The sequence below is a fragment of the Chelonoidis abingdonii genome, chromosome 11 (genome assembly GCF_003597395.2).
Source record: "Chelonoidis abingdonii isolate Lonesome George chromosome 11, CheloAbing_2.0, whole genome shotgun sequence".
Classification (NCBI taxonomy): Eukaryota; Metazoa; Chordata; order Testudines; family Testudinidae; genus Chelonoidis; species Chelonoidis abingdonii.
Genome location: NC_133779.1, coordinates 54,362,797 through 54,390,495, shown reverse-complemented (window position 1 = coordinate 54,390,495; position 27,699 = coordinate 54,362,797). Strand labels below are relative to the sequence as shown.

At 49.3% G+C, this 27,699-nt stretch overlaps 1 protein-coding gene across 1 annotated transcript; it reads right to left on the bottom strand.

Moving 5' to 3' along the window:
- Positions 1-708: 708 nt before the first annotated feature.
- On the bottom strand, positions 709-25,812 carry LOC116816134 (NACHT, LRR and PYD domains-containing protein 6-like). Its single transcript, XM_032765150.2, is given in 11 exon segments — positions 709-3,292; positions 5,168-5,335; positions 7,222-7,392; positions 8,510-8,596; positions 10,540-12,277; positions 13,186-13,251; positions 14,523-14,700; positions 15,642-15,808; positions 16,174-16,240; positions 24,154-24,237; positions 24,239-25,812. Coding segments are annotated over 11 exon segments (2,886 nt in total). The 5' UTR covers positions 24,317-25,812; the 3' UTR covers positions 709-3,210.
- Positions 25,813-27,699: the final 1,887 nt, after the last annotated feature.

Sequence of the window (27,699 nt, the reverse complement as noted above, 5' to 3'; positions counted from 1 at the left end):
ATGAGACAGACCCGTATTGTTACATGCTGCAGAGCTAAAATCACTCATGTCTAAGTATTAGACCTACTTTGAGACAGTATCTTTGTTACAAGAGAGTGCCCAGCACTGAGACTCCCCGCACTAATAGCTGAAATCAGAGCTGTGTTAAGTGGGGCCTGAAGACATCTTGGTGTGAGCAGCTGGTGGAGAGAGTCAGAACAGAGCCCAACAGAGAGGCACAGCAATTGGCTGTTGGGGCAATGAGCGAGTGCCCGAACAACTGAGTGTGTAAGGTGCCTCCTTACCGCGCCCCCCCCCCCCCACACACACACACAGAGTGGGAGGTGAACTCCGCAGATGAACATCTGAAGTCTGGGACTGCACTGGCCAAGGAAAACAACTGTGAGTGGGATGCAAAGAAGAGACGGGCATGTTAAAGGGACTTTTGGGTTGCAGGACTTAAGAACCCGAAGGGAAAAGGACATTGCCCAACTTACTTGGGGGTGGGTCTTTTGCTCATGGTTTATGTTTGTGAATCTTAGTTGCAGTGTTTTCCCAAATAAATGTTGAGTAACTTCTTTCCTTTTATTAAAAGTTTTTGCTACACTCCGACTCTGTGCTTGTGCGAGAGGAAGTATCGCCTCTTAGAGCAGGGGTGGGCAGCCTTTTAGGCCTCAGGACCACATCTGGGTATGGAAATTGTATGGTAGGCAATGAACACTCACAAAATTAACAATTCAGAGATATTCAAAGAAACTCTATTTAATAAAGATACATTTTAGTGAAAATAAACATAAAACCTTACTTACTATTATAAATATACCATCATAACAATCTATTACACCAAACTTAACCCCTTTCCACACCCTCTTTGATTAATGTGAACAATGCAGCTGATCACCGTTTTTTACAAGGGCATTAAAGTCCCGTGTCATTCTTGTTGTGGAAATCAGTAATACTGAGCTGAGATGCTGGTCAGTTAACTGGGATCGGGGAAGGAGATTTGTTGTAGTTCAGCAGGAAAAATGTTTGTTCGTACACATAGGTGGAGCCGAACAAAATAAAGATTTTCTGTGCCACCTTGCGGACATTTGGGAGCTCTGTTTCATTCAAAGAGTCATAAAACCTTTCCAGTTTTTCTGAATTGTACTGTTCCTTTAAGGTGGAATCACACTGGATATTAATGAGCTCTAGTTGTAATTCTTGCGGGACTTTCTTGTAGTCAAATGACAGTGGGCATGACACCAGCTCCAGTATCTTCTCTATCTTCGCAAAGACAGACAGTCGATGAGAAAATTCTCTGTGCAAGTCACTCAAAATTTTGCTGTAATTTTCTGTCTGCTTTGGTGACATTTCTGAGGATTTCAGTGTTGGAAAGTGAGCAAACACTTTGTTCTTAATTTGTTTTGAAAGCTGTCACATTAGAATACAATTTGTGTACAAACACATTATTTCCTTGCAGCTTTACATTGTTAATTTAAATGTGCCAAGATATCCACACCAGAAGCGAGGTCGCATACCTGGTTTGAATTCTTTAATTCAGGAAAATTATTTTCTTTTCCAGAAAAGTGCAAATTTCATCTCTGAGCTCTCACACTCACTGCAATATCTTTCCTAGGCTGAGCCAGAGGACATTTGTATGATAAAGTTAGTTTTGGTTTTCGGTGTCAGTGTCTTCAAGAAGGGAAATGAATTGCCAATGACTAAATCCCCTCGCCCTTATGTAGGTCACTATTTTCACTACTGTGTGAATAATATGATCAATGTCCAGGACATTTTTGCAGAGGACCTCCTGCTGTATAATACAATCCACAAAAATCATCTCTTAGAATCATAGAAGAGACGGAAGAGACCTCAGAAGGTCATCTAGTCCAATCCCCTGCTCAAAGCAGGACCAACACCAACTAAATCATCCAGGCCAGGGCTTAGTCAAGCCGGGCTTTAAAAAAACTCTAAGGATGGAGATTCCACCACCTCCCTAGATAACCCATTCCAGTGCTTCACCACACTCCTAGTGAAATAGTGTTTCCTAATATCCAACCTAGACCTCCCCCACTGCAACTTGAGACCATTGCTTCTTGTTCTGTCATCTGCCACCACTGAGAACAGCCGAGCTCCAGCCTCTTTGGAACCCCCCTTCAGGTAGTGGAAGGCCGCTATCAAATCCTGCCTCACTCTTCTCTTCTGCAGGCTAAATAACCCCAGTTCCCTCAGCCTCTCCTCATAAGTCATGTGCTCCAGCCCCCTAATCATTTTTGTAGTTCTGTGCTGGAACCTCTCCAATTTGTCCACATCTCTTCTGTACTTGGGGGACCAAAACTGGACACAATAGTCCAGATGTGGCCTGACCAGTGCCAAATAGAGGGGAATAATCACCTCCCTTGATCTGCTGGCAATGCTCCTGCTAATACTGCCCAATATGCCATTAGCCTTCTTGGCAACAAGGGCACACTGCTGACTCGTATCCAGCTTCTTGTCCACTGTAACCCCTTAGGGCATTTTCTGCAGAACTGCTGCTTAGCCAGAGGGGACAATAATTTTCATATCAAGAACAGAAATGCTTTAGAAATGCCAGCAGCAAAGGAAAGGTGGAGATACCTTAGGTACAGAGGCTTAAACAATTACAGTTCAAACAGAGCGATAGCAGTAAATGTTTGGGCCCCTGGGGCAGTCCAATCGAGAGTCAGGGCTTGTCCCACCTTGTGCTTGGGGTGCCCTATCCCGTTCAGTCTCTATTCCAAGCAAATAGGAACTTGTAGGTTTCCAGGCCAGGCTCAGTTAGTGTCTGGCATTGGGGCCTCTCAGTGCTGGGTTCCTGCCCAGTGCAGCTGCTCCCCCATAAGTCCCACATGGCTCTGTTCCACACATATGATTCCTGGGAACTCCACTCTGAATTCAGCTTCTCTCCAACTCCCTGCTTGCCATGCGGTTGCTGTTTCAGTTTCCCTGGAGCCACTTACTTGCCATGTGGCTGCCACTTCCTTACCTGGCCAGGAGGAAGGGGCTGTGCGGAGGGGACTGACGGGCACTGTAGTCCCCAGCTCAGCAGATCCATCATAGGAGTTTGGCCTGAGTTTCATTGCAATGTGCCCCTATATGTCTTATGCAGTGTGCTTTAATCTCCAGCTGTCACCCCTCACACTGAATCACAGGCAGTAGACACTGCACCAGGCAGTGCATCACTAGCATCCAGTGCTGCTTTCACAGCATGGAACAGAACAGCTCTGTTCTTTAAAAATGAATGTCCAGCCGTTCTCTCTGCACGTTCTTCAGCTGCTTTTCCACCTCTGGAGAGAAGTCATTCAAACCTAGCCTAGAAGACAAACAGAAAATACCCAGAGTTACCCTTGGGTAACTCATATCACAGATGAACAGGACTCTGCTGTTGCTCTCTCTGTTAGGTATTTATATGGCTCTATTCTCAGTCTTAGCATATTTACCCGTGCAGCACCCTTAGGAGGGGGTGTAATCTACAGTGCTTTAGCCCGCTGTGCACAGACTAGCCGTGTGAACCTTGCTACTGCATGCTGAAAGCTCCCTAGTGCACGCTGACCTACACCCATTTCAAAGCAGAACAAGTCAATGTGCACTAAGGAGCTCTTAGCATGCAGTAGTAGGGTCCGCACGGACACTTAATGTGTGGCACCCTGGTGCACTGTAGGTATATATGCCAGCATTCACTGTTCTTCTAGACAAGTCCTATGAGTAAAATTTGCAAAAGCATCCAAGTGACTTAGGATCCCAAATCCCATTTTTAAACATGGATCAGGGGCCTAAGTCTCCATGGAAGTCAACAAAACCTTAATATCATTTAAAGTCAGTTTTGGAAATGGAACTTTAGGGGCTTTTGAAGAGTTTATCCTAAGTGACTTGCCCATAGAAAGTCTGTGCCAGAGCAAGGAACTGAATGCTGGTATCTCAAGCCAGTTCCTAACCACTACATAATCTTTCCACTTGTTACCCAGCAACCCTGGTCTCACCTGGCATGTCAAAGTTTGGGAACCACACTGCCAAGTAACAAGAGCAGAGCTTTAGACCGGAGCAGCACTGGGGCGAGATGTGAAGTGAGACTCTGAGAGGTGATTGGGTTAAATGGGAGGGGAGTGATGGAGTCCAACTGGCAGGCCAGCCGGGTGACTTTGGCTGCATTCTGAATAGACCAGGGAGGGGCAGGACTGGGAAAGCACCACAGGGATGGGTGTGGTATAAAAATCCGGAAAGTTGGGAGGGCAGAAAGCAGGAGGGTGGAATAGTCAGGAGTACGTTATCTCAAGTCCCTGTGATCAATCTTTGTAGAGACAGAAAAGGTCCCTTCAATGCGATGTCCACACAGCCCTGTAAAGCTGCCACACTCCCCACCGCAAGGCCTTCACGGGTGTTTGGCCACTGAGTCACTAGTCTCTGGCACTGAACCACCAAGACAGCTTAAAAACTCTCTAAAGCCTGACCAACAGACTCCCATCACCTCTTATCCACAGAGCTCTCTGCATTGTTCATTACATGGTTCTGCCCACGGATGTGCAACGCCAACTCAGCTGGGCGAGGCCCACTCTGAATAGCTCCTGTCCAGACTGCTCCTCCATTCGGAAAAACAACACACAAATGGCAATCATTTCTTTAAATCATTATTTGGGGGTCAGGGGACTTTTGGACCGTGACAAGTGCTGAACAGACATCACTGGAGTCTGATTCCTCGGCAGATTCCCAGAACAAGCACAGCACAGGAAGCCCTCGTGCCCCTGCCATGCGCACTGGCACTAGTCAGTGCCTCATCCCTTACCCGGCAGGACCCTTCAAGTGCTGAGAGAACCGGCCGGGCTCCGCACCCCATGTCTTCCTTGGTTTCTCTGCTGAGATTGCCATCAAACCGGGGTAAGTGATGCCAGGTTGGATACTGACTATTGTGATGTGATACTTGTTCACTAGGGAGTGGTTAAAAGCACCAAAGTTTGTGACATGGATCATCAACCAGCCACGGGACAGCAGTGACCTTTGGTCCCCACCAACCAGGACTGGATCTATTCCCAGTCCCCTGAGGCATCTCTCCCCAGTCAACCTCTCCATAACCAAGAATAAAGAAATTATGCAACAGCCTTGCACAGGCAAAGGGGGTGTGCATAACGAGATCAGAAAAGAAAACAAATTCGCTGTGTCTGCCCTGCAGGACGAGCCAGGGTTGCCGCCTTACCTGATCTCAGTGAGGCTAGGGCACGTCAGGATAAGGAGATGCACTTCTTCAGCACAGCGATCAGTGAACATATTCGCACTCAGGTTCAGATGCCGGAGGCTGGAGTTTTTGGAGAGAGCAGAGCAGAGGCTCCCGCAGGATTCATCTGACAAACCAGTTCCCTGGAGGCTGCAGCAGAACATCGGACACATACTTTAGACAAAGGCTACAGCACAGCATTGACAGGGCTTCCTGCATTGTCTGGCTGCCTATGTCCATCTCCCCACTATCCTCACTTTACTGGTCCATGTCACTTTGCCTCCTTCTGCCTCGCTCCCCCTCTCTGCTAATCTCACCACATATGCAGAATCACACAGGTTTAACAAATCTAAAACTGGCACGGGGGCTGCATCCATATTCTTCACCATGCTAATTCCTAATCCCAATCCACTAGATGCATAGATTCTCAGACCAGAAGGGACCATTAAGATCATCTGGTTTGACCTCCTGCACAACTCAGCCCAGGAGTTTTCAAACTTTTTTCCTGGGGACCCAGTTGAAGAAAATTTTTGATGCCCGTGACCCAACGGAGCTGAGGATGAGGAGTTTGGGGTGTAGGAGGGGGCTCTGGGATGGTGCAGGGTATTGAGGGTCAGGGCTCTGGGCTGGGGATGCAGGCTCTGGGGTGGGGCCGGGGATGAGGGGTTTGGGGTGCAGGAGGGGCTCCAGGTTTGGGGGGGCTCAGGGCTAGAGCAGGGGGTTGGAGTGCGAGGGGGGTCAGGGCTCTGGGCTGGGGGTGCAGGCTCTAGGGTTGGGCCAAGGGTGAGGGGTTTGGGGTGCAGGAAGGGGTTCTGGGATTTGGGGGGGCCTCAGGGCTGGGGCAGGGGTTGGGGTGCGAAGGGGGTCAGGGCTCTGGGCTGGGGATGCAGGCTCTAGGGTTGGGCCAATGGTGAGGGGTTTGGGGTATAGGAGGGGGCTCTGGGATGGTGCAGGGTATTGGGGGTCAGGGCTCTGGGCTAGGGGTGCAGGCTCTAGGGTTGGGCCGAGGGCGAGCGGTTTGGGGTGCAGGAAGAGGTTCTGGGATTTGGGGGGGGCCTCAGGGCTGGGGCAGGAGTTGGGACACGGACTTACCTTAGGCAGCTCCTGGTCAGCGGCGCAGCAGGCGAGCTAAGGCATGCTTCCCGCCTGTCCTGGCCATGTGGACTGCTCTGTGCCTGAAGCGGCCAGCAGCAGGTCTGGCTCCAAGGCAGAAGTGCGTGGCTCTCACCTGCAGGCACTGCCCCCTCTCCCTAGATCCCATTGGCCATGCGGAGCTGGTGCTTGGGGCAGGGGCAGCACATGGAGCCCTGTACCCCCACCACCTAGAAGCCAGACCTGCTGCTGGCCATTTCCGGGGCACAGCGCGGTGTCAGAACAGGTAGGCACTAGCCTGCCTTAGCTGGGCAGCACCGTCGACGGGACTTTTAGCATCCTGGTCAGCGGTGATGACCACAGCGACCCAGTGCCTTACATGCCACGACCCAAACTTTGCAAAATGCTGACATAGCCCATAGAACTTCCCAGAAATAATTCTTCCTAGTGCCATAGTTTACCAGTGATCTGAGCCCGTAGAAACCCCTCCATTTCCACTCCCTGCTGTGCTCACGCCAGCATAAGATCAGAACAGCCCCAACCGCTCTTTTCTGGAAAGCATTTTGCTTCTGGACCCCAGGCATGATCGGATCTTGAGATCCTTCGGGCTGGGATTTCAGAGCAGTGCTGGCTGATCAAGGCAGGGCTGGCCATTCCTGCCAAGGATGTGAAGTGGGAGGAATGTTTCACCTCCCCTTTCCCTGGGCGGTTTGTTCCACAGGAGATGGGACCAGCATACCTTGTGAACCTGACAAGATTTTTTGTACCCTTGGGAATCCTTGTTTCTGTGTCACCCTCTCTGACACGATCTGAAATGATGCTTATGCCAGGAAAGGGGTGAAGGGCTTTGACAGACAAACACAGGTGTCTAGAGGGGAAGAGCAAACACCCTGGAAACCTTTGGTGCCCTAGAGCAGAAGCGTCACTGTCAGACTGATACTTACCCTAATTTCCAAATCTTGCACTCTGGGGACTCAAACACCCTTAACAGGTAAGAAAGGCCCATTGTCCGCAGTTTATTCTTCTTGAGTTCAAGACTCAGGAGGGTCCGGTTTTCTGCAAGGGCAGATGCCAGCTCTTCACAGCACTGTTCAGTGAACGCGTTCCTCCCTAGGCTAGAGAGCAGGCAGGGAGAGAAGGAGCAAAATGAATGAGAGAGAAAACCAGAAAAGGGTAAAGAGGAGAGTGAGAGAAACTGTCAAAGTCAGGAAGAGAGTGAGAACAAACAAGAGAACAGAACAACGTGCTGACAAATCAGAACGGAGGTAGGAAGGAAATGAGTGAGAGACACAATGGGAGAGAGGCCCAGAGAACAATCAGCCAGCCAGGAGAGAAGAGACTCGTCAGAACCAATGGCACACAGATGGGGATAGGATACAGAGGCCACATGCGCAGAGAGGGCAGGAGCCCCAGGGAAGAATGAGGCTGAAGTAGGAGACGGTTACGTTTCGCTTAACACGTGCCCTGCACTGCAGCACTACAGACTGCTACTGGGAGCCAAAGAGTTTACATGCTGGGATGTGATTCTACCTTTGGGACTCTAGCAGAGTGACCTGCTGAAATGCAAGCACACACCGCCCCAGGAGCGTGTAACATTGCACTTTAACGCACGTCACAGCCAGGGAGGAGGAGTGGGGGACAGGCCTGGTGAACTGGAGTCTGAGCTGCATGCAGCCAAGTAGGAGACCCAGGTTTAGTTCTCAAACTCATCCTGTGACTCCTTGGCCCTGCAGGGCCTGAGAGCCCTGTGGGAGCAGCACACCTGGCCCCAGGAGGTGGAGAGGGATAAAGCACAAACCACACTGAGGAGCCAGCCTGGCAGGGAGGAGACCCAGACAGGCCTCTGAGCTAGAAGGATCTCAAGGGGGATGGGTTACAGCTGGCAGAGTGAGCGGCCAAAGGATCACAAGTGACCACAAGCACTCAGGAGGAGCTGGATTTCACAGGTCCCTAGCATGGCCGTTGCTGGAACATTGGTTCCGTGTAACTCCAAGGGAAAAGAGCCATGTTCCAAATGACCACCACAACTTCCTGCACATCCTGGATTTTCCCTGGCCATCTCCCATCCCCCATCCATGTACTGAACAAAACAAAACAAAACAAAAACAGACAATCACCCAGGTCAAAATGGCGGAGCCCCAAGTTTATCTGCCATCCCCATGTACACAGGCTGCAAGCCCCATGACACTTCAGAACATGAAATACGTTTGAAAATGAGCGATACTGAATTACCTCAGAGTCTCTAGCCTACAGTTCTGGTGCTTTAGGGCCTTGCAAATATCCTTCATTGTAGGATCCTTCAGATCGTTATCCAGGAGGCTGGTGAGAAATGAAAGAACAAACCATTTCAGGCTGGATACGGAGACAAATCTGCCAAGGCTGTGGGTTTGGAAAGCTGGATGTGCTATGCAAATTATGCAATGGAGGATTTACATGTTTGTTCAATATGCATTACCTCATTTACATCAATTCCAGACCCATCAAATCCTTCCACAGCTCGCTCCTCCTCCTTCTCCAATCCATAAATCCTCCCTATGCCTCACAATCCTCTCTTTGAGCTTCCTCCCTGTCTCATGGCTCTCTCTGGTACCCCACTGGCATTTCCCCTGTTCGCCCTGGCTGGCTCCCACTCTCCTCGTGCGGGCTGCCCTGCCTCCGCTCACACTACACTGCGCTCAGAGGGGTGACTGCAGCGCGTGCTGACGTGATCCAGCAGGCTCAGATAACAGCAGCACAGACTGTGCACACGTAGCTCACGTTGCTGCGGCTTCACCGCTGTTGTCACTTGAGCTAGATCAAAGCTAGCTCAGCTGCAGTCACACCTCTGAGCACAGTGTAGACAGACCCTCGGCATGCTCTGAAACCTGCTCTGACTCCCACCGTGCCTAGCGCCTCCTCAAGTCCTCCATCCACACCCAGTGTCCCCCTCCCTGAGCTACCTCTGCCTAAAGCAGGGCCCCCAACATGCTCACAGCTACAGCCACAGGAACACCCTACAACACACGGTGACAGCACAGTGTCGCTCTAGCCATAACTCTGTGGCTGCAGGCAAGGTGGGGGCTGTGCACCTTAACCTTTGCTTGCACTGCAGCTACCGTGAGAGGACTTTTCATGCCACAGGCTCCCAAAGTGCAAGGCCTGATCCTGCCCACTCAAAGCTCCTGTGAATTCAGTGAGAGCGCTGGGCGCACAAGACAAACAGAACTGGGTCCCATGACACAGACTAGCACTGACATGCAACCTGCTCTGCAGTGACAGGCAGGAGCTGCAGCGCACTACACCTCAGTGAGGAAGAGGAATTTGTCTGTCTCAGGACACTGGGGCAAAAGCAACACGGAGACTCAGAAGACTGAAGACTCCAACAGAAGAGACTGGCCCAGATTTAAGGGACAAACCTGTATACTAAAGACTGCAGTACCCAGTGGGGTGAGAAAAACTGCTTAATCTAGATGTTGCCCAGTATAATAGCTCAGACACTCACAGCACGGGTTTTGCATCCCTGCCGATCCTGGCTAATAGCTATTGATGGACCTTGCTTCCAAGCACACACATCCAGTAACACCCTGGAACTCAGTGTCTCTCTTTGCTAAGCGGGTCCCCCTGGGATTTGAATCTCTGGTGCCTAGAGGCCCAAACTTGTCTTTTTCAGGAAACTCTCATTCCCACTAAGTGATAATAATACAGTAGCTTTTCTGCCCTAAGGATGCCATGGCACACGGACATGCCTTCTACCAACCCCCGCCCCCCCCCCACCACCACCAAAGAGAGAAACTTAATAAAAGCTCAAAAAATCTAAAAACAAAAACCCTTCTCCAAGCAGAGTTTTGACTCTGAAAATAAAGAAGAGCTGGAGCTTCATGACATCCAGACTAAGGACTTCACTATTGCTATAGATTTCACGCTGAAGGTGCTCACATACTGTGATGATGGGTGCCAGTATAAAATCCTGAGCTAGATAGACGGTTCCACTTGTGGGTCTGTGGACCCCCAGTGATCCATGGATCCCTTCCTTGGAGGTCTGCAGAATTAAGTATTTGGGAAGCAAGCCTTAGGGAGGTGAGATGTTTGGTCCATGAAATGACTTTTTTCTTGCAAAATGGGCCACAAGTGAAATAGACAGAGGCTGAGTATAACATGGACTTGGATCTTGTATGTTACAGAATGGTGTAATGTCCATAACTGTAACACTCTCGGGAATCACCAACTACCTGACAGCCCAAGTCCCTGATATTTTAAACTTTACACCTGACCTCTTTTCCTACCTCAGTTCTCTGACTTTGTGCAGCTCAGCTCTGAGTCGCTCCAGACCCTCGCTCTGGATGAAGCATGAATCTAGGGTTAGGTGCTGTATTTCTTCACAGCAACTCAGCACATAAGCAAGGACTGTGCAATCCACCGGCATGAGGTATAAGTCAGAGAAGTCCATGTGGGCAGCTTTACCCACCACATCACGCACAAGTTGGCTGTTCTGGGATTCAAAAAACAAATTGAATATGTTCATCAGCCTCCTCTTCCCCTCGGGCTCTTCTGGGCTTTGCAGCTCTTCATAGTTTATCTCACCGAGCCACCCAATAACCTTGCGAGTTGCCTCTGCAGAGAACTTCCCCACATATCTCTCCAGCGGCATCTTGGTTGCAGGATGGGAGAACCCAGCCAGGAAGCGAGAGAAGATCTCATAGTCACCTTCCTTACAGGACCTGGATTTAGCCACTGTGTCTCTGAACTTGTCCTCCTTGTAATCTAGGTAATGCACGAGGGCAGCAAAGAACTCCTGGATGGTGAGGTGAAGGAAGGAGTAGGTCACCTGGGAAGAGTCATTGGTTTGAGGGTTCTCCACCAAGAAGCCACTGAGGAATGGAGAAAACTCCACATTGAAATCCTGTAAATACTTCAGATCAAAGACTAGAATGTGGTTTGTGATGCCGTATTCAGCCAACCATCCGACACTTATCAATATATCTCGCATCCTCTGAGGTTCAGGCCGCTCCTGTGTATGACTGGCCATAATATGGGTGACGTAGCTGACAAAGAGCTGGGCCACTGTTTTGGGTGCAGACTGTGGTCTCCCTGCCTTGGTAGTGAAGCAGGGTTTCAGGGCCATGCATGTGATCCAGCAGTAAGACGGGTTGTAGCATAACGTGTACAGAACCTGACTGTCCCTCACATATGCGAAGGCCTCCCTGGAGACTCGCTCATCTCCAAAGAACATGGAAAAGTATCTTTCCCTTTCCTTGGAGAGGAAGCCCACGATACTGGCCACTCTATGGAAGACTCCAGCCTCCAAACTGCTCAACTTGCTGGGGCGGCTGGTCAGCAGCACAGAACATCCCTTCAGCAGAGTCTGTTTCAGCAGGCTGGTGACAATCACAGTAACTGGCTTCACATCCTCTGGATTCCTACACAGCTCCTGGGATCCACCTCTGTTTAATTTCAAATCAGTCTTGCTCTCATCCAAGCCATCAAAGATGAAGAGCAACTTCTCAGGGTCTTCCAGGACTCTAGGGAGCTTGTCCCGGAGGTGTGGATATGTTTGACAGAGCAGAGATTCTAGGCTCCTCTTCTCAATAATAGCGTTCAGGTCTCGGAACTTGAAGAAGAAAACAAAGGCAAATTTCTGGTAGTGCTTCCCTGTTGCCCAGTCAAAGATGAACTTCTGCACCAGGGTTGTCTTGCCCACGCCAGCTACTCCACTCACCATCACAGACAGGGGGAGACGGCGGGTTCGAAAGCACCAGCGGAAGAGCCGGTCAGGGGTGATGCGCTCCAGCTCACTCTTCATTCTCCTCTGGAGACGATATTCATTCAGCTCCCCAGCCGCGGCCAGAGCCTCATGCTCCTGGTGTGTCTGCTTCTTGAAGTGACAGTCTGAGACAACCTTCAGCTCCACATAGTGACTAGAGATGGAGGGAGGCTGAGGTCCCCGCGACGTCTCTGAGCTCCTGTTTTCCTTCATCATCCATGTCAGGTCACAGAGATTATCTTTGTGCTTTTTTTGGCAAACTGGAATGAAGAAATGTGTTGAGACAGACATAGCGCCCCCCCAGTCATATTTCTCTCTGTCTTTCCCATTTCGGACCTGCCCCGTTACTGCCCTTGACCAAGCAGATACCAAGCAGAGGCCTGATAGAGACACTTTTCTTCTCATTTATATTCTAACCAGATACCAAGCTGAGGCCTGGACAGATAAGTAATTGCTCTGATCTCACATCTTTGTCTTCCCTCTGCCCTTTCCTCTGCTGAGTCAGATCGTGAATACTTTCTGGTTTACCCTGGAGCTTGCACTGAGATCCAACAGGATCACATCAGGTTTCCTGTTCCAGCTTGTGTGATTCAATGCCAGCAAACCCAGCAACTCTGATAGGTCTAATTTTGACCACAGCTGGTTCCGTGTGCCTATAAAATAAGGATCCCTGGAAGTGCAGCTGCAGGTGTAACTGACAGAGAGCAGAGAAGCCCCGGCACTCATGCTGAGCTGCCCAGTGGATGCCACTGCAGTGCAATACACGCAGAGCCAGTTTGATCCCAGCTGTTCTGTGCTTGCACAAGAGGGAAAGGGTGTAAGAAGCCTTCCTACATCTACCCGAGCTGGACACAATTGTAATGGCACAATTATCCTGCTTCCTCCTCCTAGCACTTTCTGGGACACATGAGACCCCTAAAGGGGCTGAGGAGGAGGCAGGGCCATGGCCCTGTTCTGAGTGCCCTGGCTAGTGGAGATGACTGGGCTCACAGTGGGGGTAAGCTGCACACTCTATAGGAGTATTTCCTCGGACCACTGGGGAGTTGTGCCCCACTGAAGCTGACCCTGAGTTGAGAGGTTCTGTCCCAGCCCCAGTACAGATCAGTGCCTATAAGGCATGACTGAGCCCTTTATTGGCATGAACAGGGATGAAATTCCATCATGGTACCTTTCAGTTCAGCATCAAGAGTGTGCCCATTTTCATTCAGGAGATTTTCCTTTAACAGATTTTGACCTAGAAAGAGAGAGAGAGAAGGCCCAGACTATGCTATTCTGTGACATAGGTTATGGTTACAAATTTGGCCTTAATACCATCACATTTCATTGTTCTAGGCTCTTAGTTTTATCTCTTTATTTAACATCAGCAACACCACACTGAGTTTCCCTTTTATATTTATTACAACTGAATCTTGTTTCCTCTCTACTATGAGAGAGAGACCACAGGTACACTGGGCTCATCTCCACATGGCTGGTAAAACCAGCCCCCACCCTTCTGCAAACATGAAGCCATCCTTGTCTGAGTTCAGGACACAGTCCTCTGTCTCCTGACCAGCTATTTGCCGTTCTCTTTTCATGCTCATCACTGCACTGTAGGAGTTGCTCTCTGCCCAGCAATCTCTCTACAGGCCCCTTATCCAGCCAATAGGGGTCCCCTCTTCTGCACAGATCTTTCTTCCTCTCAGCTTGTGCCCAGCTCTGGTCACACTTGCTTTTCCCCAGCTCTCTGGCCACTTGTTCATATGATTCCTGTGAATTTCCCCCAACATAGCCCTCGGGGAGGCTAGCCCTCCCCAGCCCCACCTTTTCCGCATGAGGGTCCCCCCCAGTGGCTGGAACCCCAAGTCTCCCACCCTCCTGCACCAGCCAGCCGACCCAAGCCCCAGGCCAGTCCCAGCTGGTCCAGCACATTCAGCCCCAACCATTCCAGCTGGCTGGCCCGAGCCCCGGGCTGGGCCCAGCCACCCCAGCTCCAGCCCAGCCTCACTGGGATGGCCCCAGACGGTCCAGTCCGAGCAACCCAAGCCACATTGGTCAGCCGACCCGAGCACCAGGCCAGCCTCAGCCCCAGCCCCAAGTCAACCCCAGCCACCCCAAGCCAGCCCAAGTCATGCTGGCCAGCTGCCCCAGCCCCGAGTCGGCCTGGGCCATCCCCAACCACCCCAGCTGTGCTGGCCAGAGAATGAGAAATGTGACACATGCCCCGTCCTGAGACCCTGTGCCACCCGGCGGAAGAACGCTGAGCTTTTTATATGCGTCATGCAGGTTCCGGGGCGGCTGAGGGTTCGTCAGAAATCAGTAATCTCTCTGGAGTCCAAGGGGATGACTGATGAATCCAGGAAGCTGAATAGCAGATACTGCCTCCTCAGCCACCTCAGAGCCTGCATGGCACATAACAATAAGCAAAAACCTGCAACCCAGCATCCCGCGGTAGCTAGCTGCCTATTATACCCACGGCCTATGCCCCCCACTTCATGTGTCCCCCATTCTGTGTGATGGGTACATTACCATTCTGAATGATTTCCTCCAGCATCCCATGGAGATTGGGGTGAGCCCACCTGCTTTGCAGAGCAAACAGACACTCCCAGAGACCCAGCCCTGCGGCCTGGTTCATAGCCAAAATGTCATCTGCCAGCTTCTCTGCAGCGCTGGCTGAGTTGTGGTTCCTCTCCCAGTCACAGTAATCCTAAACCACAGCGGGATACCAGACAAGAAAGAGTCAGAAGCTGCCTGCCACGACAGGGTGGAATGGAGCTGCTAGAATGGAATCAGAAGAGTGACATAATGCCACACAGCTAAAGGCCACTTCTTAAAAGTGGCCAACCCAGTACCTGGCCCCTGGGTAGAAGGGCAGTGAAAGGTTCTGCAAGGGCAGTGTGGGCTGGTCGGGAAGTAAAAGTGGTGGCATTTTGTTGTTGTGGCAGAGATCTGGGTTCATGTCTGACTCCCCGTTGCATTTAGTCCCCAGATCAATGCAGATTGGGGGCTGTGCTGCATTTTCATTCCCAGAAGAGGTCAGGGGCAAATATCATTCCTAACAATGCCTTTTCCTTGCCAGCTCCAAGTGTAATTAAGAGTTATCTTTGTTCCCTGCACACCTGGATCTAGAGATGTCTGACGGGTGGATGCTGAGGGGCCTAGAACAGAGGGACAGGCTGAGCGCCCTCCAGAGTCCAAAATCTCAGTGGGGAACATTGGCACTTGCTCACTCCTGGAGGTATTTGAAAGCTGGAAAGTGCTGAATGATGCAGAGTCCCACCAGCCAGGGAACAGTCCAGAACAAGAGAGCTCAAAAAAGGCAATATGAAGTGTGTGCCTGGGGGGGGGGGGGGGGGTGTGTGATTAAAATTAACAATGAATTATAATAATGATGAACTAGGGGGCAGATCTCTGTCACTCAGCTTGGGTGCTCACTTCTACACTGTATTTACCTTTCCCATGGTTTCTGGTATCTGTTGTTATATCTCCCTGGAACTTATGACCAGCATTAGCCTCTTTCTGTCACCAGCAAGGGACCAGGTCTCCATGGGGAGAGCTCTAAGGTCCTAGAATGCCTGGGGCCTTTAGAATTCAGCTCCGGCAGCATTAGCCTGGCTTCTGCTGGTCAATGAGTGGTGCCGTCCGTACCTGGGCCTGCTGAGCAGTGATGATGCATCTGCTGGTGAGTTCCTGCAGCACAGTGAGAATGTCGTTCTCTATGACGTAGACCAAGTCAGGGCGGAAATGCTCGCTCAGCCTCTTTAGCTCCCCAGATGTATAATTATCCATGTGTTTTCTGAAGGCTACAATATTATCTGTGGAGAAGACCAGCACTTAGACAGTATGGCACTTATAGCTTGGGGTGAGCTCATATCACTCACTGATAACTGGCACCCTTATCTGAGACATCACAGCTACTCCAGATGCAGCCTCTGCCAGAAGGTTGCATTTTAAGGAATCGTATAGGAGCACAGCCATGAGGAAGTTCACAGCAACTGCAATACCAGCCTCTCCCTGCAGGAGGTGCTGTAGGGAATGAAGCAGGAGCAGGGCTGTTACAATGTCAGCACTGTTCTAGTCCCAGCCTCTCCCAGGGCAGGCTCTAGCTGCGGCACTGAGCTTTACTGCATGAGCAGTACTGCTTTGCTCATGAGGCGAGCAGCCCATAGATCACACTCACCTTCGCTCACGGCAGTCTGTTGGTTGGAAGCCATTCTATTCACTCTGCTCTTGCATTGCTGAGAAGTCTAGGGAGAGGGGAAAGTACATCACACAGAGGCAAGGAATGACACTTCCATCTCCAGGTTAACAGCTCGGCATGAAGGAGGCACAGCCATATCTACAGCTGGGTCATTTTGCACTTAAATCTGGAGGGGGAGAAGAATAGCTTAATGGTTTGAGCATTACCTGTTAAACCCAGCATTATGAGTTCAATCACTGAGGGGGCCACTTAGGGATCTAGAGCAAAAATCAGTACTCAGTCCTGCTAGTGAAGGCAGGGGGCTGGACTCAATGACCTTTCAAGGTCCCTTCTAGTTCTAAGAGATAGGTATATCTCCAATTATTATTAATTTAGCCTCTGTTTTGTATGAAAATGTGTATCTACTTCAGCTTTTCAGTTCCTAGCCTCAGAATAAAGCTTGGATTGTCTGAGGACTTTCAAGGAAATCTGTTAATTAGTTTCTGAGTTCTATTCAGTTTTTTAAAGGTTGCAGATAAGGCCTGGTTTTCTTTCAAATTAAGGCCCCTGCACATCACTCTGGCACACATTACAGTTTGCTGCCAGAAGGATGTAAAGAGGCAGTCAGGCCTCTATAGTTGTCGCAGACTGTGTGTCCACATGGGAGTTATACCAGTATAACAACAGTGGTGAAATTATGCAAGTAAATTTCCCCATGTAGACAAACCCTTTGAGCTCCTGATTATCTCCCACCTCTAGCTTAAATGCTACAGACTGTAGAAAGTCAGAAATGGGTACAGCCAACTTTGATAGTGTGCCGTCCACCCAACACAGGAGTGGATTTTTCTAGCCCACTAACATTTGTGTTGCATTGCAGAGGAAGGACCTAAAGGGAACAGCGGCTACTTCCACAAGAATAAGATCTTCATGAAATGCCCCTGATGAATGTGGAGTTCTTGTGCCATCTTGGCGCTTTCACAAAGATCTGCTTTTTCCTGGAAGTAGCCATTGCTGTGCTGAAGAGCTTTTCTTAATCCAACAACCTGGGGAAAACTGTCCGTTCTGTTTAATCTGCGCAGGCTGTCCTGACACAAACACAAGGAAATTAATAAGTTAAAACACCTAAATGGTAGTACCCTCTAGTCCTGTACCATAATAGTGGTTGTCATGGTTACAAGGCTAGCTCAACCTCTGTCCCCTTGCTGGTCTCTCTGGGAGCACTCACCTCAGGCCTTGCGCCACTTGATTATCACAGGCTGGAATTGTGGGAGGCTTCCACTCTTAGGTCAGGACTAGGTCAGGCTACCCCAGGTGCCAGTCATTATTATCAGCCAGGTAAAATTGGACTCTGGGCACCTGTGGTTCTTCCCTTCAGGAGTCTGTGACCAGTGATAATGACCAGCAGCCTCCTTAAGGCCAAATATTTGTATTGAGCATTGGGGACAAAGCATTAGAGAAAAGGATGTTAAAACAGACCACCTGAAGGCATGTCTACCTTACCCAAAGTACTACCATGCCATCATGGTGACTTGGCCAACAATGTTCTGCAGACACCCCCCAGTTTCCACGTCTAAGTGAATTTGCAACCTGGTTCCCCCAGGCTTCTGCAGTATTGGCTAGTTTGGCACAGGCCAAGCCAGTTCTGTAGGCTCAGTAGGAGATCGAGCCAGCTCTGACCTTGTTCCCTGACAATACTAAATGGAAGACCACAGATGACCATCTGCTCCTTCCTACCTGACCCCTCCCAAACAAGAACAAGCATTGCCATATTCATCACAGTGGTGCAGAGGCAGAAAAGCATCAGCCACCTCATTTTTACAAATAAACCATGGGGTTGGACAAGGTCCTTTCTAGCACAGCAGGGAATAGAACCTTGGTCTCTGAGATGGTAGATTCCAACCTCATCCACTTAACATGAATCTGTTAGATCTATGCTGTTTAGCACAGCTGTTCTAATTGATAGGCCATATTCCCCTCTCAGAGCGAGGCATAGAGCCTATGATTCCTGACCCCCAGTTTTGCCTGCTTTAACCACTAAATCACACTCCCATCTCAATTAAAATTAATGGTAGCTTAAGTACAAGTGATCATGACTTCATCACATTTGTACTATGCAAGCAGAATGAAGTCCTGAAGTCCAGACTTTAATGCTTTAAAGGAGCCAATTTCACAAAGCTGAAAACAATTATAAGCCAAATCAGCTGAGAGGAAGAATTTAATCAGAAAAATGTGAATGATCATTGGGAATTATTTAAGAACACCTTACTAGTTGCCCCAAAACCAAAATCCCATAACTGAGGAAGAAGGATGGGCTGACTAAACAAAGATCTGGTTTAGAGGGGAAGTGAAGGCAGCTATCAAAATAAAAAATAATATATAACAAGTGGAAAAAAGGGGAAGTTGACAGTAATGAATATTAATCAGAAGTTAGGAATTGTAGGAAAGTGATAAGGGAAGCAAAAGGACTCAAAGAAAACTCTCTGGCCAGCAGAATTAAGGACAATAAGAAGGATTTTTTTAAATATATTAGGAACAAAAAGAATCCTGACAATGATATTGTCCATTACTGGATGAAAAAGTTAGAATTAACAATAATAATGCAGAAAAGGCAGAAGTGTTCAATAAATATTTCTGTTCTGTACTTATGGAAAAAACAGATGATATAGTCTCATCACATAGTGATAACACTCTTTCTATTCAACTAGTATCTCTGGAGGATGTTAAACAGAAACTACTAAAGTTAGATATTTTTAAATCTGCAAGTCCAGGTAACTTGCAGCCAAGAGTTTCAAAACAGTTGGCTAAGGTCCTTGCTGGACCATTAATGTTGATTTTCAATAAGTCTTGGAGCACTGGGGAAGTTCCAGAAGACTAGAAGAAAGCTAATGTTGTGCCAATTTTTAAAAAGGGTAAATGGAATGGCCCTGGTAATTATAGGCCTGTCAGCATGACATCAATCCCCAGCAAGATAATGGAGCAGGTAATATGGGATTCAATTAATAAAGAATTTTAAAAGGCTAATGTAATAATGCAAGTCAACAAGGATTTATGGAAAGTAGATCCTGTCAAACTAACTTGACATCTTTTTTTGATGACATTATGAGTTTGGTTGATAACAGTAATAACGTTGATGCAATATACCTAACTTCTGTAAGGTGTTTGACTTGGCATCACACAACATTTTGATTAAAAACTAGAATGATATAAAATTAACATCACACAGTAAATGGATTAAAAGCTGGCTAACTGATAGGTCTCAAAATGTAACACTAAACAGGGGAAGGGATAGCTCAGTGGTTTGAGCATTGGCCTGCTTAAACCCATAGTTATGAGTTCAATCCTTGTGAGGGGCCATTTAGGGATCTGGGGCACAAATCTTTCCAGGTTGGTACATGGTCCTATTATGAAGGGAGGGGACTGAACTCCATGACCTTTCAAGGTCCCTTCCAGGTCTATAAAATAGGTATATATCTCCATAGATTATTATTAGGGGATCATCAAGTCAGTGTTTCCAGTAGGATCCCACAGGGATCAGTTCTTGGCCATACAATATTTCATATTTTTATCAATGACCTGAAAGAAACCATAAAATCATCCAGTTCTAGTATCCACAATTCAAGTAGGATGTTGATAAATTGGAAAGGGTTCAGAGAAAAGTCACAAGAATGATTAAAGGATTCAGAAACCTGCCTTACAGTGATAGACTCAAAGAGCTCAATGTATTTAGCATAACACAGAGAATGTTTATGGGAGATTGATCACAGTCTATAAGTGTCTACATGGGGGACAAATATTTAATAACAGACTCTTAGTCTAGCAGAGAAAGGTCTAGCACAGGGATTCTCAAACTTTCTTGCACCGCAACGCCATTCTGACAACAAAATTACTACATGACCCCAGGAGGGGGCACCCAAGTCTGACCTCGCCTGACCCACACTGCACCAGGCGGGTGGGCCAAAGCCAAAGCCCAAGCGCTTCAGCCCCAGGCAGGGGGCCTGTAACCTGAGTCGGTCTCAGGCCTCAGCACCAGGTGGCATGGCTCGGGCTTCGGCCCGGCCAGCGGGTCCCAACAAGGCTAACACTAGCTCCGGTTACCCCATTAAAATGGGGTCATGACCCACTTTGGGGTCCCAACCCACAGTTTGGGAACCTCTGGCTAACACAATCCGATGGCTGGAAGTTGAAGCTGGACAACTTCAGGCTGGATATAAGGTGTACATTTTTAAAAGTGAGGGTAATTAACCCCTGGAACGATTTACCCAAGGTCATGGTGGATTCTCCATCACTGGCCATTTTTAAATCAAGATTGGATGTTTTTCTCAAAGCTCTAGGAGGTCTCTGGCCTGTGTTATCCAGGAGGTCAGACTAGATGACAATGGTGCCCTCTGGCCTTGGAATCTATGCCTGAGTCCCAGAGTTTTACCACTGTTGTGTAACCCTCTGGCAAACTGTGAGTTGTTTTCCTGTCCAGTGACTACTAGGATAAACGCCTACTTTATGGCTCCCATCCCAAGGACTGGAGATCTCCCAGAGGGGCTGGAGGCCACAGAAAGCAAGCTACAAATGGCTTGCCAAGAGAAATAGCAACTGGCTGCAAGAGAAATAGCAGCTGGCCACCCAGGAGACAAGAGGCCTCCTGATCCTGATGCTCAGGGAGCGTGAGGGAGAAATAGACACTCTGAGCGCGGAGCCCTCGCCAATGCTGAGAGGAAGAGAGGGTTCCCCAGACTGGGCTGGTGACGGTCAGAATTGTGAGACTGGCATTCAGAACTGTGGAGAACCCTCTCCGATATATGTGCATTTAGATGGAGTGTGTTTGTGTAATGTACTGGGGGAATATTCTGTTTTGGTAAGGAGGGAAGTCAGTGTTGCCAACTCCACATAGCAGGAAGTCACCAGACAAACCCTGAAAAGTCCTTAGATGTAGCTGTCAAAAATGTCACTGAACAAAGTTTATAGAGAATTATATCCAGAGAATGCAACAGAGAATTATATATATATAAACACACACACACACCACACACACACACATACCCAGGCAAGTACAGTCACAAAATCATTCACAAGCATCTCAATAGTGTTAATAAAATCCATTCCATGCTTTTCTAAAGTATTCCTCCCTTCTTGTGTACTCAGGAACTGACCAGCTGCTTCAGGCCTTGGGAGAGAACACGACAAACCATCACAGCTTTGTGCATGGCAAACTGGAGAACTACCAATAAAAGGTCAACAAGGCAACCCGAGATCTCTTATATCGCCTAAACTAGCAGTCTGCGTGGCCTGATGGGGCTGGGGTCCAGGGGTGGCTCCAGGCCCCAGCACGCCAAGCACGTGCTTGGGGCGGCATGCCACGGGGGGCATTTTGCCGGTCACCAGGAGGGCAGCAGGCAGGCAGCCTTTGGTGGCATGCCTGCGGAGGGTCCGCTGGTCCCACAGCTTCGGTGGACCTCCTGCAGGTGTGCCTGCGGAGGGTCCACTGGTCTCACGGCTTCAGTGGAGCCACGGGACCAGCGGGAGGTCCACCAGAGCCGCGGGACCGGCGACCGGCAGAGCGGCCCCCGCGGCATGACGCCGTGCTTGGGGCGGTGAAATGTCTACAGCCGCCCCTGCTAGAGTCCCAGCACCCGGGAGAGCCTGCAGTGTTCTAAAATCATTGACAAGCAACTTGATAGTGTTATTAAAATTCATTCCATGGTCTTCTTACTACGTTCTGCTGCACACCGGCAGCAACTACACCAGGACACTGTCATCATCAGGAGGGCGCCCTCTGCTAATTGGGAAGGAAATTGCAGCCCTCTGCGTATTGAAAAGGGTGCTCTGTACACTGCAACCCAGGCAGGTTGGGGTTGGTTAATTTCAGCCGGCTCTTGCCAGCCTGCAGGCAGGTCCAGCTCCAGGGGTTTTGCCATCCCAAGCAGCCAAAAACAAAAATAAAAGCCGCAACTGCGATCTGCAGCAATTCAGCGGGAGGTCCTTCGCTCCCAGCGAGAGTGAGGGACCCTCTGCCGAATTGCCGCCGAATACCCGAACATGCCGCCCCACTGTGGAGTGGCCGCCCCAAGCACCTGCTTGCTAAGCTGGTGGCTGGAGCCAGCCCTGCCTGGATTTGAGCCAACAGTTTAGTGAAAGGGAGAACCCAGAGCCAGTGGGAGGAGGGCATTCGCTTGGCCTGAGTTCAGTGCCGCAGGGAGCAAAGAAAGTAGATTTGAAAATAAAAATCCACTAGCCAGACCCCTTCCGCCCACTTCCAGGGTTTCATTTCTGAAAACAGCTGGGCAGCTAACTCCAGGCCAAGCCAGGGAAAGGAGTAAAGGGGAACTGAAATCAAGCTAGCTCCACCTTTGATCCTGTAGAAAGGGCTTCGTTCCTGGAGGCACAGTGTCCCCTGCCCCATTGGGGCATATGGCCCTATCTCATCCCACCCCACCTTCCATCCGTGCGGCTCTCCTCGCTGGCTAACCTGCCTCCCCCAGCCAGCCTGCTGCATCAGCTGGGCTTTCCCTGCATGACAGGGTGTGCTACCTACTATGGAGCAGAAAAAAAAAACATTTGGATAAAAACAAGTCCTGGCTAATGCGCTGCTCTGTCCGAAGTGCTCCTGGCTTTAGCAAAGTATTTAATTAGCCTCCACGAACTTCTTTTCCTCACCTGCAGATTATAGTTATCTCGGCCCAAGAAGCCCTGGAATTCGATTCCTTCCAAGAACATGCTCAACTGAGACATAATGACATGGACTTGGTGTGCAGCAGAATGTAGAAAGAAGAGCACGGAATGGATTTTGTTAACACTATTGAGCTGCTTGTGAATGAATCTGTGACTATATATGTTGGTGATTTCTTTCTCTGAATGTCAGTGAAGTTGGCAGTGAAAGTCACTAGATTTGTCACTGATCATTTTGATACTTATTTTCTCACTAGGAAAACCAAAAAGGTCACTAAATCTAGTGACAAAGTAGATAAATTGGAAACACTACGGGGCTGTGCTGCCCACCCAATGCTCAGACCATGCCACCCGGCAGCCTGGCGCTTCGGGGCTGGGGGCACTGCAGCCACACCACCCGGCCACCCAACACTCCGGGGCTGGCTGGCTGGCTGGTGCACCGGGGTGGGGGCACTGCTGCCACACCACCTGACCACCTGGAGCTGGGGCCAGGGGCAGTAGTGGGGGTGCTCTAGTCTCCTGCGCGATAGGGGGGGCAGAAGGGGAAGAGGCCTTGGGCAGAAGGAGAAGGGCCAGGGACTCACCTCCCCCAACAGGCAAATCACAGGCCACCCATGACCTGAGGGGCCAGCCAGCTCCAGTTAAAAGCACCATTACACTCGAATGAAGGGTTTATGTGTGTGGACTGGGCTCAGATTAGGGGCAGCACTTGAGTTATAGCTCACGTGAACTCCGCACCACAGCCAAACCCTGAGACTGAGCACAGCAGGCGGAGATTTAGTCAGTGTGCAGAGAGGAGACGCAGCCTGCATCAGCCCCCAAAGCTGCAGGGCTTCTCTCTCAAGAAAGCAGCTTCATGCATGAGCACATGAACCAGCTCAACAGGCTGCAGCCTCTGACAGCGAAAACTGAGCTGATCACTCCCAGGGGTCATTGGATCAGCTGTGCAGAAACTGCAATCTTCCTGTTAGGAGAGCAAAGTCAGCCCTGGTACAAGCAGGCGACTTCAGCGGGCTCCAGCTGTTTATCACGGGGCTGGATGTAGGTCTGAGCCCCTGTGGAGAACCCTGAGGCACGTCCTGGGGAACAGGCTGCTTGGCTGAGCTCTTGCCAAGATCTCAGACCCCTCGTGGAATGGAAAAGCCGAAGACACGCACACACCAGGAGCTGCCTCCTCCCGCCCAGTCCCTCACTTTCATTTTCATTCTGCTTCATACCCAGAAAGCAGCAGTTTGGGGAGATTCTGCCTCTCTCCTCTGATCCCAGCACTCCCGCTTGGGCAGGGTGGTGGGAAGAGCCCTAGGAAATCCTGTCACTTACTTTACAGGCGCAGCACCATCTGCAGCAGATGCCTCTGGCCCTGCACCATCTGGGTTGCAGGTGTAGTGTATTAAAGTGCTCTCCAGACTCCTGTCCCCAGCAGGAAGGAAAGCCTGGAGGAAGAAAGCCCCGCCTCTATGCACACACACACTGCATGAGTCATGTGGAGTCAAACAGGGCTCCTAAAGCGAGGGTGCGGCTGCCAACCAGGCTGGAGGAGGCTGGGCTCAATGATATCTTTAGGGTGAAAGGACAAAGCCAACCCACTAGGACTGGAAAGATCCCATTGTGAACATGGTGGGATAGAGGGGACAGTGACACCTCCTGGACACCGCAACCTGGCCATCTCACTGCAGAACGAGTACAGCAGGGGCACCAACAGGGCAAGCTGCCCCACCGCACACACGCTGTCCCAAGAGGGGTCATCCTCTTTGATCCTTTCAGGCTGCTAATGCTGCCAGCCAAGGGAGATAACCACTTCCAGTCGCAGGGTGGATTGAGTCAAGTGGGTCCACTAGGAACTGGACTGAGAACCACAAACTCATTGCACTCAGGACGACTCAGAGACCCATTGTGTGGGCATCCCTAAGAGAAGGAGAACAGGTGTCAGAGGCTGCATTTATCAAACAGCCCAGAACTGCCATGTCCCCACTGCTAGCAGCAAGGAGAGGAGGTAGCAGCCAGATGGAAGCTGACAAGGGATTCCTTGGTGCACGGTGGTCACTTTCTGCTGGCATGGATGGAAATGCAAAGAAAATCTACAGAAAACCTACAGGCTTCCTCAGCCAGTGCAATTGACATAGCAGTGCTGCAGCCCTCCCACCCTGCAGGTGTCCCCAGGGTGGAGGCAGGAAGGTGGTGGTCAGGGTATCCCTGGGGGGCTCTTGCAGCCAGGTCACAAGCTAGGAAAGCTGGTAGTGCCGCTCTATTCTGTGCTGGGGGCCAGATGGACTCCTGGCAGCACCAGGAGACACAAGCCATCCCTCCTCTATCCCTGAGCAGAGCTCAGCACCTACCCAGGGGTTCATACATCCCTGCCTCCCAGATATGTGTAGGCACCTCGCATGCAATCTGCAAAAGCATTCAGCACCAGATCCACAAAGGCACCTAACGCCCATTGATTTCTATGGGAGTTAGGAATCTAAATACCTTCATCGTCCTGGGCCTCTCGGTTGACCTAACTCTCTGCTCCCAGGGAAATAGTAAAACTTCCATTGACTTAAACTGGAGCAGAGTCAAGCCAATACTGAGCACTTTTGGAAATCCCATCCCTTTGCGTATTCCCACAGGACTTCCCCGGATACCTCAATTGATTATGGGGCAGGTGCCCAGCTCCTCCTGTCAGCACTTTGGCCATAGCAAAGGTTCTCTGCCACCAGCATTTGCACTATTTCCTCACAAATCTCCACTGTTTGGGGTTTGTTTTATTTATTGAAGTAAGCGGAAAAAAAGTAGGTTTGTGCCCTTTTTTGCTTCTTTCTGGTGCCTGGAGAAGGCCTGTTGGGGTGAAGGGGGCAGCTCTGTCTGGTGTTTACCATGGAATGCCCAAAATATCAAATCTGAGCTTCCCTGGTTTTGCTGGAGGACTCCCTGGAGGACCCAGAAATGTGTGTTGGGAGCTTTCATAGAAGAAGTGTTGACCCTTTAGGACTCTGCCAACTGTTCATCAGGTGTTTGTGTCCGGGCTCTGGGAAGCTGTGCTGACGCCCACAATGCAATGATCCAACAGCGGATGAAAGGAGCCCTGTGCAGGGATACGGCATAGGTGTTCCCCTGCTAAACGATCTGCAGTGATTTGCACCATTACAAGGGCATATGGAGCAACCAACATATACATACAACTGAAGTGCCTGTGTAACGCACACATCTTCTGGGTGTGGCATTCTGTCCCAGCCAGTGGTTTCGCCAGGAACTGAAATTGGGGGGAGGGTTCGAATTTACACAGGGGTGTCAGGACCGATGAGATATATAAAACAGATATGAATAAAGTAAATGTTTTGTTCAGATAATGCAAATTTAACATAAGGATAATGTTAGTTATATCAAAACACATAACAGATCTAGATTTCTAAAAACATATAAAAAAATTAAAAATGTATTTAATTTACATTGACTTCTGAAAAGTTTTGAAAAGTATTGACTTTAGTCTATAAGGTGCCACAGGACTCTTTTTTGAAAAGTAACCCTTATGAGATAAGAGGGAAGTTCTCTCATGGATCAGTAACTGGTTAAAAGATGAGAAACAAAGGGTAGGAATAAATGATCAGTTTTCAGAATGGAAAGAGAGAAATAGTGGTATCCTGAGGAGTCGATACTGGGACCAGTATTGTTCAACATACTCATAAATGATCTGGAAAAATGGGTAAACAGTGAGGTGACAAAATTTGCAGATGATACAAAACTATTCAAGCTAGTTAGTTCCCAGGGCAGACAGCGAAATGCAACAAAGGGATCTGGGTGACTTGGGCAAACAAAAATGACAGGATGAATCAATGTGATAATGCAAAGTAATGCACATTTGGAAATACCATCTGCCTTACTCAAATGAATGAGTCTGAATTAGTTTACACTCAAGAAGACCGTGGGTTTGTGGATCGTTTCTCTGAACATCCACTCAATGTGCAGCGGCAGTCTTGCTTCCAATATTCTTGGTTGCTTTTTAAAAGACAGAAGGACTACACATTTATTTGAGCATAAGGCTTTTGTGGGGCTCAGCCCCTTCATCAGTGTAGCCCACAAAAAGCTTTTGCTCAAATAAATGTTAGTCCTACGGGTGCTAACCAGTCTCCTGTTTCTTTTTGCAGATAGACTAACACAGCTGCTACTCTGAACCTTTGCTTTTTAGAAAGGGATGAAAATAAGACAGATTCTATTGCCTCTATATAATCCATGGTACGTGCACACTTTGATACTGTTGTGCGATCTGGTCTCCCATCCCAAAAAGATATATGGAAATCAAAGGTCACTAGAGTGGAACTAAAATGATTCGGCGGTATGCAAAGGAGGCAGAAAATAAAATGAAGCTCGGCAATTTTCAGCTATGAAAAGAGACGACAAGGGGGGTATTGATGAGTCTATAAATCTTGACTGGCGTGAGAAAGTGATAAGGAATTGTTCTTTAATCCTCACCAAATACACACAATAACTAGCAGTGGCGGCCACATGAAATATAACTTCAGCAGCGGAGGTTTTTAAAAATACAAAGAGAAGTTTGACACTCTTCACATTAAACTAAAGTCTAATCGTGGGAACTCGTTTAGCCAGGCGGCTGCGGTGAGCACACAACTATACATGGAATTAACAAAAGAGCTAGATAACATCTGCGAGAATAGAGTCCATCAGTGGCTATTTAGCCAGATATGGAGCGAAGATGCAACACCTGCTCTGGGTGTCCTACCTACACTGTTCTCGCCAGAGAGACTGGAATGGGCAACAGGGGCATGGTCACTGAGTTACCTGTTCTGTTCACTTCGCCTCTGAGCACTCTGCCTGACTACTGTTGAGACAGACAGGATTCGCTGGGTCCTAGTATGGCCATCTGTATGA